Genomic DNA, 25,410 nt, shown 5'->3' with positions numbered 1-25,410 from the left:
TGCAGTATTTTAAATGAGATTAAGGTTTTGTGATCACATGTTTGAAATTCACTTAAATAATCTATAAAGGTACATTTTACACACACACACATCCCCATAAACTGTGAAACTGGGAATTCTGTATTTCATTAGACATTTTTTCCAGACAAGGATAAATTACATTATTTCTATAGTTTATACATTATTTATATAAGTCATGCCTAATAAAGTGGGCGAAGAGTCAACCCTCTGCTACCTGACAACAATCAAACCACCAAACAGCAAACCTTTTAAATCCCCAAACATAAAACCGTCACTGAACGCTGGGGTCACCTCTGAACCGACAATATGAAATGACATTTCTTTTAAAAGCTGCAGTGAAGACAGATTAATCTGTGTCTGTGTGTTTCTAAAGGAGAGCAAGTAGCTCATTAAGAAGATGAAGCTGTATTGGTTTATTGACTAACACACAGCGAGACACTAAGATGCACATTAACACATGCCTGCAGGCTCACATACATTGATATTGGTTTGTTCTTGAACATTTTACTGTCATAAATATTTTCTATAAATTAATTAATAAATAAAGAGTCATTAACTGAAGTGAAGTTAATTACTGAGCTACAGGGAGCTAAAGGTGGCGGCCTGTGACTCGGTCTCTCCTCTCTGTCTGTCGACTGTCTGACTCAGTAGACTTGACAAGGACGGACTCTGTGGTTCGTCTCTTCGGTACCCCAAGGTCGAAATCTTCTTTATTCTGTATCATTACAGACAAGCTGGCTGGCTGCCTTTAGAAAGTGTTGCATGTGGCTTTAAGGACACACGTTGTACAATAGTTGGGTGAACATCAACCTTATTTGGACACTTAGTAAATCTCTGTTGATCAAGGAAGGACTATTACTTCCTGCCAGGATGCATCCTTGAGAAACTGTGTCCTCATTCTGTACTGCTGAAGCCTTCGCCTCCTCGGCTGAGCTTCATTAAACAACAGGCTTCGTAAGATATCTAGAGTTTCCTGGAACCTTCACAATTTCCCCCAGAGATTAAAAAAGTACTTCTTCTTCTTCTATCTAAAATGAGATAAGACATAAATGCAGCACCGCTAAACTACTCAAGTTATTTGCAAAGAAAAGCTTCCATGATCCAAATGAAAATGATGTTCAGAAAAGATCTAAAAACATTTGAACCAGAGTCTGCAGCCACGCTAGCAGCTCTGATAATGCTAACATGCTTATGTTTACTATGTTCAGCATCTTAGCTGAGCTTGTCAGCATGCTAACACCAGCTAATTAGCAGTAAACACACACGTACAGCCGAGGGTGATGGGAGGTCATTAGTCCTGCAGGTATTTGGTCCAACAAGTCCTCCAACCTAAACGACAACATAGGTCGTTTTATCCATGCCTCCCAAAATGATACATAAGAGCCTTAACTATAACATAATGTATGTAGTAATGATATTGAATATGTGGTTAACATTGTGAAACAGTCTCAGTTTGGTTAGCTTTGGGAAAACCTTGTGGTTTGGGTTAAAGTAAATTACGTTAATGACATGACCTCAGTAAAGCTAATTACGTTTAAATAAAAATTACACATTTACTTGGTTTCACTAGGGGGCGCTGCCACAATAAACATTAATATGGGACATAGTAACACCCTGCAGAAAACAACCTATATTGTCGTTTTTCTGGTGAAGACAGTCTCATTTGGTCACACACCAAAAGTGTTGGACCTGATGATGGCGCTAGATGAAAAGTCAGAGGATCGCTAAAGTTATTACAGTTCATCCTGAGAGGAACATGAAAAATAATTTCAAATCAATCCATATTTGTCAACCTGCCTCCCTGGAGCAGCTAAAGAACATTAAACCTCGACTCAGATGACACTAAAAAGCACCGAACCAACTAAATCTGAGCTGAAAGTAACCAGGCAACGTTAAACATTGAACCGCACCGCTAATCTCAGCTACGCTACCGTTAGCCTCTTTAAACCGGACTGAACTCATGGCTGTGATCAGCAGAGTTTAGATCCATTTCATCTTTCTGACTCCTCTTTAGCACCTCCCCTGTTGTTGTCGCGCCGGCTGCTGTACCAGATGATGAAGACGAATGACTCACTTCCTGTCTCCCAGTGTTTTAAACCTTTACACACAGTTAGTGGTTAGATTCCCTGAAACAGGCCTCACCTCTCTAAACTGGGTCACCTGATTTCCACTCCATTAACTCATTCATCCATCGCTCTTACTCCTTCTTTCCCCTGGCCTCTTATCTGTCATCAGATAACAGACGGACGGTGAATCTAAACCATGTTGATTTTTTCAAATTGCAGCAAACCGCAGGCCTCAGCTGAGCTCTGGAACCGTTTTGTTCTCCATGTTGCCACCCATGAAGTATGTATTTGTGCTCACAATGTGGCACCAGCCAGTTATCAAACCATTTTAAGTACACTCTCCACTGTAGTGCAATAAAAAAATTATATTAAAAATTAGGGCTGCATGTAATCATTATTTACTTTATTGATTAATCTACTAATTATTGTCTTTATGTGATTGATTGTTTGATCTATAAATGTCTAAAAATAGTGAACGACATAAAAATCTTTCTTCCAATGTCTATTTTTGAGATAAATAAATCATCTGCAAAATGTTTTTGTATTACTTTTTTCTACAATCTGCTATTTATTGTAGAAATTGCATAACCATGATGATACTACTAGATTGATTAGATTGTAATAAGTATTCATTCCTCTGTAGGACACCAAGGTCGAGTCCTCAGTGGTTCTGATTAGGACCTGATTAGGAATTTGTAATCTGCAATTACACACAAAAGACATGGAGGGGCTTCAAAGGCTGAAGTTAAACTGTTTCTGGAAAAAAATAATAATCATAAAGTCAATAAAAATAAAAATGAGTATTCGCTTAAGGCTTAAAAACAGGGTTTGGACCTTGGATTGTGAAAATGAGATTAATAATACTTCTCAGCTTTTAATTATTATCTTTGTGCACAGTGTGGTTTTGTCTGTGTGGTGTAATAACAAGCGACCTGTAGAGTTTCCTCTGGTGATTAATCACATTAGAACAGCTCAGGAGATTGAAATTAAAAGCATCCTTTAGTGTCACCGTTTCACCTTTTGCGGCCCTCTTTGTGGTCGCTCAGTGACAAGACTGAAAGGCAAAGAGACATTTTTTTCCAGCTCATCTTGGTCAAAACCCCTAAAGGTCACTTTTTGAAGCCCGGGGTTCCCTTCAGTGTCGTTTTTGCACGTGTAGGGCTCCACAGTCAAGTTAGCAAGAATAAATACGCAACATCCAGTTAGACTGTCAAAATAAAGTGGTTAACATTGTGAAACGTGCAGTTTGGTTAGGTTTAGGCACCAAAACTACTTGATCCAAAGAAACCAAAAGATCCTGGTTTGGGTTAAAATAACTATGTTACAACTTACGTGAGTTAACTTACATAACTTCACTAAAAAGAATCAATGTTGACTTTTTGTTTCACTCGGGAAATGAACACCGGTCTCCTTGGTAAGTCCATTTTCTGACCCAACCCCCTCCTCACTCTGACTTATTTATGCCAGGCCTACTTTTAGCATTGAACTGTGACACTAAAGGATGCCATGTGCGTTGGTACCAGACCCCGAAGAACAAAGTTTGGGACACCCAGGGAATAAGAACGGGCTGTTAGGGAAGCGTATTCAACACCACGAACCAGACCAGAGATATTGGTCTGGTCCTGGACCTCAGTTTTAAGATCCACAAAAGGAAAATTACAAAATCAACCGACTGTCATCTGAAGAATAAATCAGGAAATGAATTCTTTCTTTAAAAGTATTATACTGTGCTTTGTTTTACCTCCTATTTTAAGACTATATATTTTTAATTAAGTCAAACTGGAGGAGAGCAGTGTTTAAAATATCTGTAGTATGAAATGCTAATTTACAGACTCCCTTTGCGCCTCGTTCTCAGTGAATGAAGCACACTGCGATATTAGAACCAAACGTCCTTCAGGATCAATTTACTGTGTTCCTGAACGATTCAGCCGTCCTGGTTCCATTCCTGTTCCCCAGAGAGACGTAACATGTTACTGTGTGTGAATGTTTTCAGGCTGCAGGTGATAGTGACCCAAATATGATTCCTCTCATTTACGTGACACAGATCCGTTTTTTTCCTAATGAACACATGAACAGTTACAAACCAACTTATTTATATGTCGTTTGGTGCCTGGGGTCCTCCATAGCAGTATGATTTGGTGCAGCGTAACCTTGTGACTTCGGTGGCGCAGCGTGACCTTATGACCTCGTGGTGCAGCATGACCTTGTGACCTCGGTGGTGCAGCATGACCTTGTGACCTCGGTGGTGCAGCGTGACCTTATGACCTCGTGGTGCAGCGTGACCTTATGACCTTGTGGTGCAGCGTGACCTCGGTGTGAACATTTGAGAATTCATGCATTGACCCGCCCTCGTTGGTGGAGCTGCTCGTCCACTGCATTTCACTTCCTTACAAATCCCACTCCCATTGGTTCTAAAAACTACATTACCCATGACCTTTAGTGGCTGTTGCTATGGAGAAGAATTCATTCAGATCTGTGAAATGTCTCGAGTCATTCTAAACAAATCTAAGTCCAGGCTCTAGTCAATAGAGAACACATCCCAGGCAAGTCAAACTCTAGTCAAAATAATTTAAAACAGTTCAGGTCCAGGCTCTAGTCAATACAGAACACATCCCAGGCAAGTCAAACTCTAGTCAAAATAATTTAAAACAGTTCAGGTCCAGTCTCTAGTCAATACAGAACACATCCCAGGCAAGTCAAACTCTAGTCAAAATAATTAAAAACAGTTCAGGTCCAGGCTCTAGTCAATACAGAACACATCCCAGGCAAGTCAAACTCTAGTCAAAATAATTTAAAACAGTTCAGGTCCAGGCTCTAGTCAATACAGAACACATCCCAGGCAAGTCAAACTCTAGTCAAAATAATTTAAAACAGTTCAGGTCCAGTCTCGAGTCAATACAGAACACATCCCAGGCAAGTCAAACTCTAGTCAAAGTAATTTAAAACAGTTCAGGTCCAGTCTCGAGTCAATACAGAACACATCCCAGGCAAGTCAAACTCTAGTCAAATTAATTTAAAACAGTTCAGGTCCAGGCTCTAGTCAATAGAGAACACATCCCAGGCAAATCAAACTCTAGTCAAAGTAATTTAAAACAGTTCAGGTCCAGTCTCGAGTCAATACAGAACACATCCCAGGCAAGTCAAACTCTAGTCAAATTAATTTAAAACAGTTCAGGTCCAGGCTCTAGTCAATAGAGAACACATCCCAGGCAAGTCAAACTCTAGTCAAAGTAATTTAAAACAGTTCAGGTCCAGGCTCTAGTTAATACAGAACACATCCCAGGCAAGTCAAACTCTAGTCAAAATAATTTAAAACAGTTCAGGTCCAGGCTCTAGTCAATAGAGAACGCATCCCAGGCAAGTCAAACTCTAGTCAAAATAATTTAAAACAGTTCAGGTCCAGGCTCTAGTTAATACAGAACACATCCCAGGCAAGTCAAACTCTAGTCAAAGTAATTTAAAACAGTTCAGGTCCAGTCTCGAGTCAATACAGAACACATCCCAGGCAAGTCAAACTCTAGTCAAATTAATTTAAAACAGTTCAGGTCCAGGCTCTAGTCAATAGAGAACACATCCCAGGCAAATCAAACTCTAGTCAAAGTAATTTAAAACAGTTCAGGTCCAGTCTCGAGTCAATACAGAACACATCCCAGGCAAGTCAAACTCTAGTCAAATTAATTTAAAACAGTTCAGGTCCAGGCTCTAGTCAATAGAGAACACATCCCAGGCAAGTCAAACTCTAGTCAAAGTAATTTAAAACAGTTCAGGTCCAGGCTCTAGTTAATACAGAACACATCCCAGGCAAGTCAAACTCTAGTCAAAATAATTTAAAACAGTTCAGGTCCAGGCTCTAGTCAATAGAGAACGCATCCCAGGCAAGTCAAACTCTAGTCAAAATAATTTAAAACAGTTCAGGTCCAGGCTCTAGTTAATACAGAACACATCCCAGGCAAGTCAAACTCTAGTCAAAGTAATTTAAAACAGTTCATGTCCAGTCTCGAGTCAATATAGAACATCTTCAAGTCGTTTAAGTCCCAGTCAATTCAGCCCCAAAACAAGTCCTGCTGCAGTCTCGAGACAAGTTCAGAGTCATCTGAAACAAGTAAAAGTCCATTCAATTCAATTGAAGCAAGTTATTTGTAAGTAAGTCAGAGTCATTCAAACACATCCAAGTAAATTCAAGACACAAGGCAGAGACAAGCACCGACTCAGCCGAAACAAGTCCTGCCACAGTTCGAGACAGGTTCAGAGACATCTCAAACAATTAAAGTCCAGTTTGAAAACAAGTCCAGACCTGATTTATTCAAAACAAGTCCAGTCATTTAAAACGAGTTCTAGTTCAAATCTCATGAGGCAGCACAGGTAAGTGCATAAGTACATTTTGCTCATAATATTTTTTTTACTACTTCAGTTTTAAATGCAGAATTTTTGCTTGTCATGATGTATTTTTAACTTTAAATCAAGGTATCTGAATTCCTCACGTTTCTAGCATTGCTGCCGTTCACACAGAAGCCTTGAATCGTGTTTTTCCTTGAATGTTGGAGTATGAGGTAATGGTAGCACACAGCTCGGCTTCCTGTCAGGCATTAGCTGCAGGAATCTATTTAAAGGAAGGGCACACTCCGGCTGAGGGAGGTGAGGCAGAGTTTGCGCTACTTAGTTCAGCCATCTACCAACCTTTTAATGCCTTAATTCAATTCAATAACTGCCTGTAATGACTTTGGCTCGGGACTATTTATACTGCATTTTCTCCAGTGAATCTAACACAGGACCACTGCACCTAGACAGCAACACAGCAGACAGGTTTCAGATCTGAAAACAGCTCTGTGCTGCTCGGCTGCCCATAAACAGGACACAAAACCTTCAGCTGATAACTCTCTGGGTGAGAGCAAACTGTAAACTTCAGCACAGCATGTAGAAAGGGATACTATCATTGACAATATTTTTGTTTTTTATGTACAGGTATATATTTGCACCAACTGCACCAACATAAATACCCATAACATTTCTTTCTTTTGTAATTTACAAACATTTCTCATTGGTTGGCTAACATCTCTGAAAAAACTATCGAAGTTCAGAGGTTTGAGAATTTAAATAATTATTATAGTCTCAGCCTCAGTTTGGTTTTATGGAATCAAATGTATTACTTTGGGAAATGTGGTTCCTGCTCAGGATGCACCGAAATGAAACCAAATATAATGAAAAACTTTCCAGAATACTGAACAAGGTTTTTCACATTTTTTCCATTTATTTTGCCTGAAATTCATCCAGTCCGACCCAGTGTGATAAATAATGTTGTATGTGGTTCTCATACGGCGTAACATGAAGACTTCACAGCCTCTCTTCAGGTCAGACTCTCTCATACTGCAACACTTGTCTTTGTAAAGAGACAAACTGACAGGATAAAGTCTCTAACCTGCCTGTCAGCTCGCTCTGGGCCGCTTCACTTACCGTAAAGGCTTGAATACGTGTGCACTCCATATTTAGATGCGGCTAGTGCTTTTTTTGCTATTTTTGGCAGATTAATTTTGGTTGCCGAACATTCAGTGCATCCCTAGTTCCTGCAGAAAAATTCATTTGTCTCCAACCCGTTGTCACTCCCAACTCGTCACGTATGGACGCTTTTTAACGCCCTGGATACCCTTTAGCATCATCAAGTTAGCAATAATAAAAATATGCAACATCCGGTTAGACTTTCAAATTACAACTACTAGATAACGTTGTGAAACAGCACAATTTGGTTAGGTTTATGCACCAAAATGATAGCTAGGTTTAGGAAAAGATCATGGTTTAGGTTAAAATAAGTTTCTTAACTGAAAACAATCAATTTTGACTTTTTGTTTCACATGGAAAACAAACACCGACCCACCCCATCCATCCATCCATCCACCCATCCCAACCACCCCCTTAGTTAGACTTTTCTGTTATTTATATACTACACCTACTTTTAGCGTTAAAATATGAGGCTACAGGGCTTCCCCCAGAGCGTTACAAACTGACTCCAAGGGGTCTTGACCATGCGTCCATGTGTGATGACTTGGGAGTGAGAACTGGTTGGTTTCTCATGTTCAGCGTTGGTCTTGGATGGACATGAAACTCTCTTGGTTGAATCATAAGAACAAGAAATATCTGGTTCTTTTATAAATAAAAACTACAAGAAACCCTGTAGGCATAAAAGCTGATGGGGAGAGATGTCAACTTCAGGATGAATTTCAGCAACAAACAGAGCTGAAGCTACAGAGATAAAACACTCATGAGTCAGTTTTGGATGAATTAGTCAACCGTGGCGATTTGCTTTGTTCCCAAATGCAACAACGAAGCGTTCACAACAGCTCGTGATTCAAAACCCTCTGACTGGCTTCTTCGCAACAGCGTCCACAGCTGAGACTCCTGGGTAATGTAGTATTAAGAGCTGACAGAACATGAACACATCACTGACATGTTTCCATGTTAAGGCACGAAAGGGGTGAATAACCAGAACCAGTGGCTCTCCACACGTCTCGGCTCAAGTGAAATGATTCCTTCTTGAAAATCACTTTTGTCTCAATCGTCAGTTAATTATAATTGTCTGAGAACATTAAAGAGCAGAACATCGGCCAGAGTCAAGGTCAATGAAAGCTAATTTAATGCTGTTTAATCCTGGGCTAAGATAAGACTTCAGCCAAGAAGAAAACAAACTGAAACCTTTCCCGTCCTGACCGTGTGAGTCAGAGGACGACAACACATGTTTTCCTATCAGACCTGTGACATCAGTGTGACATCACTGCCTCGCCGTCAGTCTGTAGCCGCATGGAAACGGAGACGAGGACGAACCTGGCCTGTTTTCAACAACCCCTCCCCTCCCCTTACCTCCAAACTAAAATCCTGCTAATAACTTTCCCAGCTCCTGAATGATTAATACAATCTCCCGTCTGATTGGTTGAGCTAATGAATTAATATTTAGCCGTTGAGTTGATAAAATAAATCAGCCTCAGAGGTGGAGGATGGGAAGAAGAGGGAGGATGTTTGCTGCTGTTACGAGGCTGCTCGGTGAGCCGTGGAGGGGGGAGGGGAGCATCTATAATACATGAGAACACACACACATGCACACACAAACCAGAGAGCACGGGGACAATTTAAGGGCCATTAAATGGAGACGCTGCCATAAATCACATGACCTCCTACTGACCAATCCACACACCCTCACACAGAAGATTGTTTTCAGTCAGCAGATTGTGCCTGTTCAATACCACGTAGGAGGAGGGTTTGTGCTCTTCTGTACTTCTATCTTTGTGAGGACCAATTTCTAGAGCCGGACATTGAGGACATTTATGAAAAGTGAAAACATATTTAAAAAGTGGGGAAGGATAGTTTTTGAACTTTGGAACGTGGAATTTTTGTGAATAGTGAGGATATCTTTGGAAAGTGGGGGCAGTAAAGACAGACAACACTCAAGGACATTTTTGGAAGATTTAAGAGTGAAAAGATTTTTTTAGAAAGTGAGGACATCAACAGTGTTGGATATTTTTGGACATCTTTGGCAAGTGGGGACATTTTTTGGAACAAAACCTTGGGTCATATTTTGCTCTGTTGTCTCCTGTTTTATCAGTTTTATTAAATTCTAGCTCTTTTTACTTTTTTTTTAGTCTTTTAAAATCCTATTTATGTTTATCTGCAAAAGGGCTGCAACTAACGACTATTTTCGTAGTCGAATCATTTATCGATTCTACCACTTCAGGTATAAATGCATCAAAACAAATAATCTACTATTTTGATAATGAATGGCAAAATTACTCAATGCTTCTTAATTAGCTATCTGCTTTTAAATGTAGCTTGACGTTGTTTTAGACAATAAAATTAGTGCAGTAAGAAATAAAATTGCTGATGTTGCTAACGTTACTGTTCACTTCAGTGTCGCTACGGCCTGATGACATCATCAACTATCCATCCATCCATCCATCCATCTTCATCCGCTTATCTGGGATCGGGTCGCGGGGGACTAATTGTTAACTAAAATCGTTGGTAACTAATTTTATCATGGATTTTTGTCGACTAGTCGATTACTCGCAGCGTCCACATATTGCAATGCCTTTTTATGTCTTATGGAAGACACTTGGCATGTTGTTGAAAGGTGCTGGACAAAATGAATTCAAAGGCCTGAGGGTTGAGACTTTTAGTGGTTAAGGTTTGGTGTTTGAGTTTTGTATCTCTTGTTCTAGGTTGTTAACGACGGGGTATTATGCTCATTTTCAGGTTCAAAATTTTATTTAGGGGTTGTACCAGAACAGGTTTACATGGTTTAATTTTCAAAAAACGCCATATTTTTTGTCATACTGCACATTGCTGCAGCTCCTCTTTTCAGCCTGTGTTGAAAGCTTCGTTTTAGCTATGGAGTGATACATCTCGTCTCTAAATGATCTTTGTTGGGAGTTGCACATGCTCAGTTCCTACTTAAGGACTACTAGCCAATCAGAAGCAGAGAAGGGCGGGTCAGCGAGAAGCCGGTAAACAGCTCGGGTTCAGCCGTACGTGTTGCCGACCAGCTTGGCAACACGGACTGGAGCGAGAGTTTCAGAGCGGTGAGTTATTAATCTGTATCCATAAAGTTTTAACTGAGCTCTGTCTCTACATCACAGGAACAACTTTATGTCACTGACTGCCTGGAGGGTAGCTAGTGTTTGGAAGGGAGAGGAGAGCTGTGTGCTGCAGCTCGCTGTTTTTCCACCAGTGTTTTTGAGGGCGTGTCGGAGTAGCCGCTTGGTGAGCGTTATGACATGTATTTTCATTGTGACGTCACAAGAAAGGGAAGTAAAGGCTGGACTACAAACGAGCTGTTTTCAGGCAGTTCAGAGCAGAGTTTTCTGTGGGAGATGGGAACTCCCTTTGGGCTTTTTCACTTTGCAAACCTAGTACATGCACAAAAAATGTATATAACGCAATAAAGGAGAGGGGAAAAGCCAAAAACCATTATACCACCTCTTGAAATCCTTCCTCATGTGTTTATATGTGTGCTTTACTTCCTGTCATTTGGCGACCCTTTTTTTGTAGTTGCTTTGAAAATACATATTTACAAACACCACAAACCCAAAAGTCACATGGACACGACGTAGTCAACTGGATTAAACACATCAGGTGAGATACATTTCTGCGTGGAACATGGCTAAGTTATCTAATTAGCAGCAACCACGCACAGAACGTTAGCTAGCATTACCGTGCTAACATGTTGGTGACATATATTGTGCGAGACGAGAGATTGAACGGTTTTCACACAAAACGACATGTAACTTTACTGATTTACCACAAACTGCGACTTTCTTGACGGACAAAATTATCTTTTAAATTGTAATTCAGGGCTCAGTTCAAACAGGATCAAAAAATAAGTTGTCTCTCGCGTTGACTACCGTAAATATTTTTTCCGAAATAAGGTCCTGTGGGGCAGAACCGGAAGCAGAAACGAGTGACTCGGGCTACACTCTATTGTCTGAGTGTTTTACTACCTGGGCCTTTTTGTGTACTTAAGTCTCTGTCTTTTCATTAGTTGTTGTCGATCATCCCAACCCGTTTTCAGTACCTGGATTTTGTCCCCTGTGGATTTTGTCTTTTGTCTCTCACCTCCCTTTTCTGCTTGGATCACGGCCTTTCTTTTGGTTTTTGGATTGTGCAGTTATTTTCCCCTTTTGGAATTTTCACCATTGCTTTAATAAACTCTATAGACTGTACCAAATCATAACAGGTTTAGTTTAACTTTAGGATTAGGGACTCTAGCATATATCAAGACATAAAGGCCCTCAGATATAGAAATGTGTGTTATGTGGGGGTGGACTAATAGGAGGAAATGAATAATCTCATTCAACCGCAATCAAATCCAAATCAAGTGTTTCTCACCTCTGGCAGAGTGAAAGCAGTAGCGCTGAAAAACATAGAGCAGAAACAGCTGCTGCAGAAATGCCACACGGTAACAAGCTAGAACCTAAAGCAGCCAGAGAACAGGACAGAACATCCGAGCAGAGAGTAACGTCAGGAAAGTGACCTCCTGTGTGCCAGCAGTAATGGTGGGTTTGCCCTTGACTTGGCTGAAGGATAGCTACCGGCATACACAGCTAGCTATCATTAGCATCAAGCCTGTAGCCAGAAACATATTTTCAGAGCAAACAGCTTCATGTACATGTATAAGAGTCTCTCCTCATAATATTAATATGTGAGTCATGCAGGCTGATCACCTCAGCAGGCAATGCCTCTGCTGATCAATGGGTAGAGTCTGTTGGCTGAATGCCTTTTAGTCGCCGGTGCGTCCACACCTGAAAATGAAAGTATATCCAACAGTATGCACACTGCACCAAGTCCTGCAAACAGAAACCTGGAGAGATCTTTAAAAATATGCTTTGCTCGCTATTTGTTTAATTCTAAACAAAATAATTTCCTGTCAGTATAAAATGGTAAAGTCTGTTGATTTCTTGTACTGCAAAAGATAAGTAGTCCGCGTACTGTAGTAAACACTGTGTAATGTTAGTAGCCAGTTCTCACTCCCAAGTCGTCACATATGGACGCCTGGTCAGGACCCGTTGGCGGTAAGTAAGGAGCTGGACGGGTGGGTCACAAACCTCGCTTTCAGTTAGGAGACCCGTGTTTGTTGCCCGTGTGAAACAAAAAGGTCAACTTTGAATGCTTTTATTTAAGTTATGCACAGTAGGTTACGTAAGCTGTGTAAGTTACGCAAGTAAAGTAACTTAACCAAACGGTGATCTTTTCCTAAACCTAACCAAATTTTGACATTTCACAACGTTTACTTTTATTTTAAAAGTGTAACTAGACGTTGCATATATATTGTTGCTAACATGACTCAAATAAAAAAAAAACTTCAGGAGAGGGGTCAGTAATAGCACAGGATGCTAACTAGCTAACAGAAGCTAAGCTGTCCGTCAACTGTCCCATCTACATACTTTTATCTAATTATTGTTTTTCAGAAAGTTAGATTTCCTTTAAAATTAAACAGAGAGACTGTCAGTGATGTAAATGTCATTAAACAAGGAGCTTTAATTTGAAAGTGTAAGACAACAGGAAGTGTCAGACTGCAGCCGCTCAGTGAAGCTTTAATTTGAAAGCGTGAGACAACAGGAAGTGTCAGACTGCAGCCGCTCCGTGAAGCTTTAATTTGAAAGTGTCAGACAACAGGAAGTGTCAGGCTGCAGCCGCTCAGTGAAGTTTTAGTTTGAAAGCGTGAGACAACAGGAAGTGTCAGACTGCAGCCGCTCCGTGAAGCTTTAATTTGAAAGCGTCAGACAACAGGAAGTGTCAGACTGCAGCTGCTCAGTGAAGCTTTAATTTGAAAGCGTGAGACAACAGGAAGTGTCAGACTGCAGCCGCTCAGCGAAGCTTTAATTTGAAAGCGTGAGACAACAGGAAGTGTCAGACTGCAGCCGCTCCGTGAAGCTTTAATTTGAAAGTGTCAGACAACAGGAAGTGTCAGACTGCAGCCGCTCCGTGAAGCTTTAATTTGAAAGTGTCAGACAACAGGAAGTGTCAGACTGCAGCCGCTCCGTGAAGCTTTAATTTGAAAGTGTCAGACAACAGGAAGTGTCAGACTGCTGCCGACAAGGTGCCCTTGAGCAAGTCACTACTGAGAGACGAGACAGCAGCAGTCCATCTGTCTGCCGCAGGTGTTTGTTCTCTGTGTAAATAAAGTCAAACAAACACTAAACCAAACACAGACCCACCCACCTGGTGGCTCCAGGAGGACAAAACAAACCACACAGATCTATTCTGTCGCACAGGTGCCCGTCACTTATGGCAACATGGCTAATCAATAGATGTAGATCAGATTAGTTTTGTTTGATCAGATTATGGGTCTTGTTCATTTATTCTGCAGCACAGAGTTCACAGTATGTTTGATTGTTTTACAAAATTAAAGCAAAGTAGACTTTAAGATCAAAGTGATTTAAATAATTTAAAAATATAAAACATAAAATACATGTTTGCGTGAGTATTCACCCGCCCCGGTCAGTATTTAGTAAATTATTTAGTAGATAACAATAAAAATTTCCTTTTTATGAACACTTTATTCCATCAAAAGCCGTATTAAATCATTTAAAATCACAAGCAGAGCTAGCTGTTAGTCAGTCATAGCTCGGTGGCTAACGTGATTTTCCTGACAGGGGAGCTTCAGTAAACCTGGATGGAGAAACTCTCTAATGAGCTACGATAACTTTCTCCATGTTCGGACTCTCAGGCCCTTCGTCCAATCAGAGCTCAGCTCTGTCAGGACGGCTTGCTACTGGTGCAACGTTATCAGTCCATGTTCACCAGAAGAGCTAAAGATCCACGTCAAACGTGTTGTGAGACCTCTGGTGTTCTGGCTCTTAGTTTCTGTTTTAAAAATAGTTTTAGATCATCATTCGATCGTGGATTCATCTACATGTAACGCTGAGACGCACATGTAGAATAGAGCAGAGTAAAGAACAAGGTTGATCTGATGAACAACGTGTCACCTGAGGTTCAGATCTGATCGACCAGAAAACTGCCAATAAATAAGATTGTGTGTTCTGTGTGTGTGACCCCCCCCCCCCCCCACCCCCCCTGTTATAATCAATGACAGTGAAATGGGATATGTTGCAGTAACACACACACAGCTGAGAAGTTTATTACCCAGAAGTCTTTTCTTCTTTCTCTTTCCCTCCATTTGCACAGAACACAGGAGGAAGAAGATCTCTAGTAATACTCCAGTGCAGTATTATTGATTATATATATATGTTTAAATATCTCTAAATACAGAGGGAGAGTGTGTGTATATATACAGAATATATGTATTCTGTATATATACACTATATATTTATATAGCGTCAGTTCATCATGAGTATATATATATACTATATGTGTTTGTTTGGTTTTTTATAAAGATCCTACTATTGTTGACTCAAAACAAGACTGAGTATTTGTGGTATTTGTACTTCATATTTTAAAACTACAGAGCTCACGAGTGCCTCAGCACAAACACCCACGTGAGGAAGTTCTAACCAGCCACCAACCAAACTCTGTGCACTTTTCTGAGCATTTAACAAAGAATAACTTCATTGCTCGCTCTTCATCACTGTGTGAATTTCCTCTTCCTACATTCAGATATAACAGCCTTTAATTACACTGCCGGAGTACTACATCATTTTCAACATATTTACCCAAAGAAATATTCAAATCAGTCACAAAAACCTCCAGAAATATTTCACAACAGAGCCTCGTGCTACAGCCAAAGTTTCACCATGTGCTTGTTTGTGTTTCGTGTTATTGTTCAGTAATTCATACCCTCAGATTAATCATTCTTGGACACATTTTGTGCCACTAAATACTGCCTGTGCTGCTGTGCAGGCTGCTGATAAAAGGCACGGATATACCTCGTTCTGTTTATACTGGCAGCACACAGATTAGTGGACAAAGCGCTGACGCTCACAGCTGTGCAGATCCTAATCTGTAATTTTAGAGTCTTCACCTTTTTTATTCCAGTTCAAATTATTCCCCTGATCAATTTCTGAAAATTCTTCTAAATGTTTATGGGTATTTTTATGCACATTTCATTAGAGAGTACAGAGTGACCTCAGAGTGGTGACCTCAGCTTCTTCTACATCAACAGTTTCACATGTTTGACCCACGGTGAAGCAAAGCGAGCGCTCCGACACGTCTCAGCAACACGTAACGCCAAAGCTACCTGCTGCTGCAGATGGTGAAGCGTAACGTGACGAAGCATTTCCTGCAGCAGGCGGAACATTGATGCAGCGGTTTCTCTGTAGCAACCGTGACAAAACACAGAATATTTCTAAATATTTTCACCTGACTTTGTTTTACAAGGTTTCATTCCTCAAGGAAATGCAGACTTCAGATTTACGAACAGGCCTGAACTCACCGCGCTGCACCTCCCTGTAATATTTCTGTGCAGACTACAGATGCTGTTTGGGAGTTACGCTTTCAGAGATATTTTCTAACGCTGGAATCGTGTTAAAGGAGCAGCGCTGAGAGGTTTGTGCAGGCTGGAGAGCCACTGCAGGGTTTGTTGTAGGTTTCCTGCCTCCTTCAGTCACATTCACACACTCACAGCAATCGTTCAGACCCGTGTGGACTCGGAGCTGCTCGGAGGAGGAGGAGGAGGAGGAGGAGAGCAGCCAGCGTCACTGTGATGTGGACGATTACATAAAAATATAATTATTACTACTGAGCTGCTTCTGCTGCTGCATGATACAGCAGCATCTGTTACCGGCAAGATTACGTGAGCCGGATTTCACTCCAGCGATCGCCAACATGGCCGACAGGAAGACAAGAGATTGACCAAAAAAACATTTGAGTAGAGGACGCTGACCCGCGAGGACAACGAGACGACATGTTTCACACAGAGCGAGAAGAGAATCTGCAGCCGATGGAGGGATGAGGCTCGGAAAGAGACGAACGGGCGAAGGGAAAAGAGAAGAAGAGGAGGCAGTCAGGATGGGGGGGTGGGAAGGGATAGATGAAACCCAGAAGGGATAGGTGGATGGAGGACAGCTGAAATAAAGAGTGGAAGAGAAGAGGGGGGGAGGGATGCTGGAACAAGAAGAGAGAGGAGACAATGGGAAACAGAAGAAGCAGTGAAGATGGAGGAGTGGATGAGGACACGGTGGCGGGACAGGCCACGAGGTGACGGCAGGAAGGTGGAGCAAAAGAAGTGGATGGAAGCTGAAATAACCACTGGGAGAGAGAAGATGGAGGCACGAGAATAAGAAGTGCACAGAAGGAAGCGGTAGTTGTGTCTCCACATGATCTCATTGGCTGATGGAGCTGATTCTCCAGCCGCTGCCATTAAACCAGCGCAGAAGAAGAAGGGGACGCGGCGAGGTGATGTCATTAAAGGAGCTGCAGTCGAAACTCAAACGATGGAGAACCAGGGGTGGGAATCACCAGAGGCCCCGTGAGACCATATTATTGTGATTTTAAACACATATTATCTTTCTCCAATTCAAATTGTGTCTCCAAAGGAAAACTCTTTTTCTCGTGGACTGAAAAAGCAATTGATTTTATCATTATAAATTCTCATGTACAATATATAATAAAAGATCAATACTTGACGTCTGTGTATCGATCGACGGTATTGCCACAGAAAATATCGCGATACTGTATCGATCCCCCCCCACACCCCAAAAAAGCAGGTTTCTGTTAGTGTCATGTGTTGATGTGAGGAAGGTTACAGCCTCATCATCACTTTCTTCCTCACGTCTGCTTCCACTCCTCAGACAGGAAACAGGAAGCTCGTTCTGCAGCCGGTCAGACTCGGGTGTTCGGTCTGTGCAGTGGAGTTGTGTGGCGGAAAGACGGAGGGCTGAAGGGAAGAGGGAAAGGAAAGGAAATAGGAGATGAAAAGGGGAGGCAGGGAAGATGAAGGGAGGGATGGAAGAAGAGAATTGGAGGCAGAGAGGATGGAGGAGGAGTGGACAATGGATAATAAAGAGGGAGAGCGAAGGAAGGGATGGAGGATAAAGTGAGGACAGGATGATGGAGGGAAGCTGAAATAAGGGATCGAAGAGGCATGGAAGGATGGATAGAGAAAGGATGGTGAAGGGACAGAGGGGAGAAAGGAAGGGAAGTGAGACGGAGAGCTGGAAAGAATGTGACAAAGGATAAAGGAAGAAGAAGAAGTGGTGATGGACGGACAGCAGTGCGGTAAACTCCGGGCGGTGCTGAGCCTGTCACTTTGTTAATGCAAATCACCTCCACACACACACACACACACACACACACACACACACTTCAGCTGCTGATTTATTGATCAGGTTCTGATCAATAGTATCTGAACCCCCCAAACACACGTAGACCTGAAACAGATGGAAGAAAGGAAGGAAATGAAGAACATCCAATAAAATGAAGAGGAAATAGATGGATGTGTTTCTGTTTATTCAGTTCTGCCTGACGCGAACCCGGTTGAACCCGGCGGCGAGGAGCTGCTGCAGTTTGAGCAGCTGATGGAAGCACCCCCCACCTACCAACCACCACCCGCTCCTCCGCCCCCCACCCAAAAAAATCCCTCCACTGTCCGCCCATCCCGCCAGCATCAGCTGTTGTATAGCTCCGCGCCGCATCGCCCCGCACACCGCACGCGTCAAACCTCCAGTCTCCCCCAATGCGGAGTCATAAAATGGGTGAGGCTTGAGTACAATAACCCCCCCCCCCATCACCCATACAGGAGCACGCGGAGAAGCGGCAGAAAAGCTGCATCCTCCGTTCCGCTCCACCTGCCGCCTGATTCATCCATCCAGCCGCGCGCATCGATCCCCCCTCCGCCTGATCGGGACTGATGCTCCCACATTCACGCGGCTCTCTCTCAGGGAGGAGGCGCGCGCTGGCTGCAGGATGCGGCCTCGGAAAAAAAAAAAATCACTGCATTTTGGTCCGCGACTCATTTCAGAGTCAGCTCCCTCCTCCTCCTCCTCCTCCTCCTCCTCCTCCTCCTCCATCAGGTCACCCAGGCACGCATGCATGGACATGCACGGCCAAATTAGCATGGATGGGAGCGTTTTTATTTTTTTCAAGGCATTTTTCCCATCATGCATGCAGCGCTGCACGAGGAGAGAAAACCCTGAGCAGGGCCTCTGCGTCTAAACCCGCCGAGACGCGCTCAGATGTCGGTTATTACAGGCGGAAATACCCCACAAATGAACGAGTACGGTGCAGCAATCGTGACCCGCAGCCGGTGCTCACCTCACAACAAACCAAACATCCACTCACACTGAGAGCAAAATCTAGTCCCTGTGTGAGGAGAGCCTCCATTTCAGGCTCCATCCTCACAACTCTGCGGCTACTGTCACATCACTCTGTATTCACAGCATGAAGAGCTCAGAGCCGCAGCTCCACCTGCCTCCACACCTCCTCCGCAGAGCCCGACAGGAGCGCAGATGTGGGCTTTTCAGCGGGTTTTCTGGCCCCGCTCCTCCGCTCGCGTCCGGCTGCAGCGGAGGAGAGGCGGCGAGGCCGTGGAGCTGCGGCGGCTGCAGGAGGAGGAGGAGGAGGAGGAGAGGAGGAGGAGGAGGGGGAGTAGGAGGAGAGGAGGTGGGAACATGGAGGCCAACATGGATGGAAATAAAGATGAAAAAATCAGCTTACACTTCGTAGTTCCGCCGTACGGTCCTTCATGGTGTCGCCGCGCCGAGCTACCTGCTAGAAAACGGAGAATCGGCCCTGGTCCGTGAGGGGAGGGGGGAGGTTTCCAACACCGCGTCGTTCGTCGTTTTGCGCTCCGAGATCCCCCAACAAGATTTTTCCCCCTGTTTGTCCTCCTCTTCGTGTTTCACCTTTTCTTCAGTTCCCCTGAAAAGCGGAGCCAGAGATGGAGGGAGGAACGGCGCGGTGTGACGCGTCTCCGCCTTCTGCTTCTTCTTCTGAGGTATTTGTTATCCGTGCGGTGACGGCGCGTTCAAACCCTCCTCCTCTGCTTCTTTTGCTTCTTTTTTTTTTTTCTCCGCCGCTCTGGCCCCCCTTTCGGTCCGCGGCTTCCTCCTCTTCCTCCTCGGTGCGGTCGCAGTGTGGCCCCGCAGCGCGCAAAGCAGCAGCAGCCCGGCAGGAAAACCGACCGAGAGAGAGAGAGAGAGAGAGAGAGTGGGGGAGGGAGGGAGAGAGAGAAAGAGGAGGAGGGAGGGGGGAGGGAGTGTGGTACTGATGCTGCAGAAAAAGAGAGAGGAGGGAGGGAGGGGGGGGGGGGGCGATGCGGAGGGGATGGAGTGCCAGTGCGCATGCGTCAACTCCCTCCACCCTTCATCTCTACCTGCTGCTGCTGCCTCTCCCCTCCCCCTCCTCTGCTTCCTCCCTCCCATCCTCTCTCTGTATTCTGTGTCGGTGTCTCTCGACCCCTCTCCCTCCCCACAGCAGCAGCAGGGAGGTGTGTTCCGCTTCAGGTGAATGAGGATGGGGGGAGGGGGGGGGGGGCAGGGTACTGGGGGAGTGGACAATCTGTTCATCCATTTGGGCCTTATATTTGCTGGGGGGAGCAGGGGTGATATATGGACGTGTTTGTAAATCACAGGCTGTGATATTAATGTCATTCACTAACATCTGAAACCCAAGAGTCAAATATGTACAAATACACATACACATTTATTTAAAAATACACAGAAAAATTTGATGTGAATAGTTGCAGTTGTAGTGTAAAAGTACTTTTACTTTTTACTTTACTAACGTCTGTATGTAGAAGCGTTCTTACTTACAAGACCTGCTGGCTTCAGGTTGTAACGCAAAAGGTAGGTGTAGGATATTTAAAAGTAAACTCTGAGTACGGAGGTAGTTGGTGAGACAGAAACTGGACTTTAAACCAGGAGACTGGTGTTCGTTCGAATCTTGCCCAGAGACTTGAGACTAGACTTGGACTCTAGCTCAGAGACTTGTGACTTGACTTGGACTCTAGCCCAGAGACTTGAGACTTGACTTGGACTCCAGCTCAGAGACTTGAGACTTGACTTGGACTCTAGCTCAGTGACTTGAGACTTGACTTGGACTCCAGCTCAGAGACTTGAGACTTGACTTGGACTCTTGTTCAGTGACTTGACTTGGACTCCAGCTCAGAGACTTGAGACTTGACTTGGACTCTAGCTCAGAGACTTGAGACTTGACTTGGACTCTAGCTCAGAGACTTGAGACTTGACTTGGACTCTAGCTCAGAGACGTGAGACTTGACTTGGACTCTAGCTCAGAGACTTGAGACTTGACTTGGACTCTAGCTCAGAGACGTGAGACTTGACTTGGACTCTAGCTCAGAGAATTGAGACTTGACTTGGACTCCAGCTCAGAGACGTGAGACTTGACTTGGACTCTAGCTCAGAGACTTGAGACTTGACTTGGACTCTTGTTCAGTGACTTGAGACTTGACTTGGACTCTAGCTCAGAGACTTGAGACTTGACTTGGACTCTAGCTCAGAGACTTGAGACTTGACTTGGACTCCAGCTCAGAGACTTGAGACTTGACTTGGACTCTAGCTCAGAGACTTGAGACTTGGACTCTAGCTCAGAGACTTGAGACTTGACTTGGACTCCAGCTCAGAGACGTGAGACTTGACTTGGACTCTAGCTCAGTGACTTGAGACTTGACTTGGACTCTTGTTCAGTGACTTGAGACTTGACTTGGACTCTAGCTCAGAGACTTGAGACTTGACTTGGACTCTAGCTCAGAGACTTGAGACTTGACTTGGACTCCAGCTCAGAGACTTGACTTGGACTCTAGCTCAGTGACTTGAGACTTGACTTGGACTCCAGCTCAGAGACTTGAGACTTGACTTGGACTCTTGTTCAGTGACTTGACTTGGACTCTAGCTCAGAGACGTGAGACTTGACTTGGACTCCAGCTCAGAGACGTGAGACTTGACTTGGACTCTAGCTCAGAGACTTGAGACTTGACTTGGACTCTAGCTCAGAGACTTGAGACTTGACTTGGACTCCAGCTCAGAGACTTGACTTGGACTCCAGCTCAGTGACTTGAGACTTGACTTGGACTCTAGCTCAGAGACGTGAGACTTGACTTGGACTCTAGCTCAGAGACTTGAGACTTGACTTGGACTCTAGCTCAGAGACGTGAGACTTGACTTGGACTCTAGCTCAGAGACTTGAGACTTGACTTGGACTCTAGCTCAGAGACGTGAGACTTGACTTGGACTCTAGCTCAGAGAATTGAGACTTGACTTGGACTCCAGCTCAGAGACGTGAGACTTGACTTGGACTCCAGCTCAGAGACTTGAGACTTGACTTGGACTCTTGTTCAGTGACTTGAGACTTGACTTGGACTCTAGCTCAGAGACTTGAGACTTGACTTGGACTCCAGCTCAGAGACTTGAGACTTGACTTGGACTCTAGCTCAGAGACTTGAGACTTGGACTCTAGCTCAGAGACTTGAGACTTGACTTGGACTCCAGCTCAGAGACTTGAGACTTGGACTCTAGCTCAGTGACTTGAGACTTGACTTGGACTCTTGTTCAGTGACTTGAGACTAGACTTGGACTCTAGCTCAGTGACTTGAGACTTGACTTGGACTCTTGTTCAGTGACTTGAGACTTGACTTGGACTCTAGCTCAGAGACTTGAGACTTGACTTGGACTCTAGCTCAGAGACGTGAGACTTGACTTGGACTCCAGCTCAGAGACTTGACTTGGACTCTAGCTCAGAGACTTGAGACTTGACTTGGACTCTAGCTCAGAGACTTGAGACTTGACTTGGACTCTAGCTCAGTGACTTTACTTGAATTCTTAATAATAATCCTGTCATCTGTACTATAAAATGTTTTAATGTAGTTTAATTTATAACAAAACTTATTTTAAGTCTTCAAAAGTTTTGTGTGTCATAAAAAAGTGCAATTTCTCCCTCTGATTTGTAGCGGAGAAGAAGCAGAAAGTGGCAGGAAAACAAAATACTAAAGTAAAGTACGAGTACCTCATATTGTTACTTAAGTAAATGTTCTTAATTCCACCACTGAGGTCTTTTGGATCAACACACAGAATACCAGTTATTTTCAGAAACAGTTATTAAGCACTTTGACAACTAAGGTTAATTATTTTGCTCGTATAATGCCAGAGACGCGCACTCAGTTCGGGTTTAATAAACACATTTTATATGTTCTGCATCCACGAGGTGCCGCCGTCTCTGCACAACATGAATCAGTGGAGACTAAATGACAAAAGGCCAAATTACTCTGTTTTATTTATTCTTCATGTTGTGATACCTGGTGGAGATCGTCACTCTTCTAGTTGTGGCAGTGGTAGTTTTACATTGTGATATTAGCACTTTTACTGACGTACTTCCTCTAATGATGCAGTTACGGCATTACTGTTGCTCTGTTTACATCACTGTTGAAGACATCCACAGCGTCTGTATTAAAATAGCAGTGAGGTTAAACTCCATTAACTGGAAGGTCACGGGTTCGATTCCTCCCTCTGACGTCCTTCAGCCTGAAACCGAAAACACGACTTGCGCAGACCCATAACCCCCAGCCTGAACCTGATCCTGGACCTGGATTCAGGGAAAACCTTCAGCGTGGGATCCTGTCCTGGCTGATCCAGGAACAACCTTTAATGTGAAAACCTTCCTGACTTCCTGTTGAGATACGAGGTTGTGTGTGTGGTAGCAGTGATATATGAGACCAGCTGCTATTAAACAGAGCCTTGAGATTTTAAAATGGACTTTTAATGGTTGAGATAAACTCTGGAGGCTGCGGCAGCTTGGCTGGACGCCCGGAGGAAATCCCCCCTTCTTCATCCTTACTGTCCTCCTTTTTTTTTTTTTTTACTGCTTTCTCAAATCTTTATCCAAATCTGTTGTCCAGAGATGGAAAAGCGATTCTTTAAATGTCTTAATGTGAGTTCAGTTTCTACAGACTGGGCAGGTGTTTGATTCTCAGGACTGAGGGTTTTTTTTTTCTTTCTGGTGGTCTTTGAACTGATCTCGAGGGAAATCGGAGATCATGTTTCATCAATAATTCACCACGTCTGGCCCGTCCTTGCAGATCTAACAGGACAGTGAACAGTCTGAAGTATTATCAGGGAACAAAGGTCCATTTAAACCACTTTGTAAGAACATACATGCTTTTCACTGCACTGTAACGTCCTGCTTTCTTTGTCTGTGTTTTAAGATTTTCAGTGAACACTATTTACACGGTGAGAAATGAGTAGGTAATTGAGTGAAAAGATAAAGAAAGTAAGATTGAACAGAGTGAAGGAAGTGGCCTGAGTGATTTGCAGGAACACCTGTAAACACGCAGGTGCGTCCAGAGTATAACTGGATCAAAGTGGCCTGCTGACAGACGTGTCCTGGTTTTTCTGTAGTGTCCGAGGGTTTTTGGGGTTTCAGTGGACCCAAAGATTGCAGTGGACCGAGTACAGACTAGCTAGAGAGAGTAGATACTTCTCTGTTAATTCTCTTTTCAAAGACAAAAAATAATTGTAACTCAATTATTTGCTCATTAACCCCTCAGCCTGTTTTTATTTTCTGTTTAACGTGTTTAACCCTGATCGTACACGGCTCTGAAACTTTAAATCCATTTTTTTTTTCAATCCTGTTTTTTATTTTTGATATCACCCTTTTCAAAATGATAATTTAATGTGTTTCTTTTTCAGTTTCCGTGTGTTTCTTTTATGTTTGATGTAAAGCACTTTGAATTGCCTTGTTATTGAAATGTGCTATACAAATAAACTTGCTTTGCCTTTTCGTTAAGCAACCGTAACACCAGGAATCCACTGACTCCGGCTACAGCTCGCTACGGCGGCGTTTTGATGCGTCCATAGTTCGGCGTCAACTTCCACTGGAAGCGTCTCAGAAGCGTTTCAGCAGCAGAGCGTGCAGCCTGCCTCTCTGTGACCCCGTTTCGTTCCGTCAACCTCAGGCTGCGTCTCCCACGAGGAGCATTTCAGAATCAGAGCGTTTTGCCTGATTTTGCTGACATGTTTAGATTTTGTTGATTTGGTAATCAGTGTTTGCTTTTTGTGCTTCTGCTATGATCAAGTAGGCAACGTAGTTAAATGATTTCTTTTTTCGTCTGTTTTCAATAAACCGTGTTAATTGTTTTCCGATGTGACGGCAATACGAGTTTTCAAATAAACAGCTCAGGCAAACACTTCTCTTTCTGTTAATTTTATTATCTTCTGCAGAAGGACATACAGGAACACATACGTACATGTGTGCTCGAATGAGCCTGCTATTTATCCAGCTTTAGGGTCAATCTTATCATCCCACAGAGACACATTGTCCCTGAAGTCTGGATAACACAGAGAACAGAGATATTTCAACTGTTACGTTTACACAGATTCACATCACAGATGAGTCTCCCTGAGTCCAGGGTTACATGCAACATGTTTGGAATTCCCATTACATTCACTCCCTTTTAGCATTTTATGGTAACCAGACATAAGAATACAAACATTTCTTGTAACCTCAGCAGTACTTGCAGAGAAGGTGATCAAGTAAGAATATAAGAAATAGACAATAAGAGAGAAAATAATTATGCAGGAATCAAAGTGGATTATTTCTAATTCAAATTGTGAAGAATATGAGCCTTTACATATGAGGAAGAAATTCAAATACATGATTTGCAAAGATGGTTTTGAAATCTAGAAATTATTTAGATTCGGGTGTCTCCACAGGGCGTTTTATTTTGAAAATTCACCGGATTCTCTATGCCGTCCTGTGTCTGACTTCCTGCCTGGTACGATCTGCTCTGTGCTGCTTGACGCGGCAAAAATAGACCTGCCGCCTTCTGGGACGCGCTGAGGCCGCGTCTGGTGGACTCAAAAGCACTGATTATAATGGCTGCGATCAGCTCCAACAACCGCGGCGCAGCCGTAACGCGCCGTAGCCAGAGCAGGTGGAT

The 25,410-nt window shown here is 43.3% G+C and overlaps 1 protein-coding gene and 1 long non-coding RNA gene across 2 annotated transcripts in view; one reads left to right on the top strand and one right to left on the bottom strand.

Moving 5' to 3' along the window:
- Positions 1-19,685, bottom strand: part of stx1b (syntaxin 1B) — a 79,759-nt gene extending 60,074 nt beyond the window's left edge. Inside the window, exon 1 of the mRNA XM_038709163.1 lies at positions 19,176-19,685. Coding sequence (XP_038565091.1) covers positions 19,176-19,205 — 30 coding nt within the window. The 5' untranslated portion in view covers positions 19,206-19,685. The remainder of the gene's footprint in view (positions 1-19,175) is intronic.
- LOC119895838 overlaps positions 1-25,410 on the top strand; it is a 47,288-nt gene that overhangs the window by 18,908 nt on the left and 2,970 nt on the right. The window lies entirely within an intron of this gene.

This window comes from Micropterus salmoides, unplaced genomic scaffold (genome assembly GCF_014851395.1).
Source record: "Micropterus salmoides isolate LMB-PRFRI ecotype aquatic unplaced genomic scaffold, ASM1485139v1 Ms_hic_scaffold_10, whole genome shotgun sequence".
NCBI lineage: Eukaryota > Metazoa > Chordata > Actinopteri > Centrarchiformes > Centrarchidae > Micropterus > Micropterus salmoides.
This window is presented reverse-complemented; position numbering and strand designations above follow the sequence as displayed.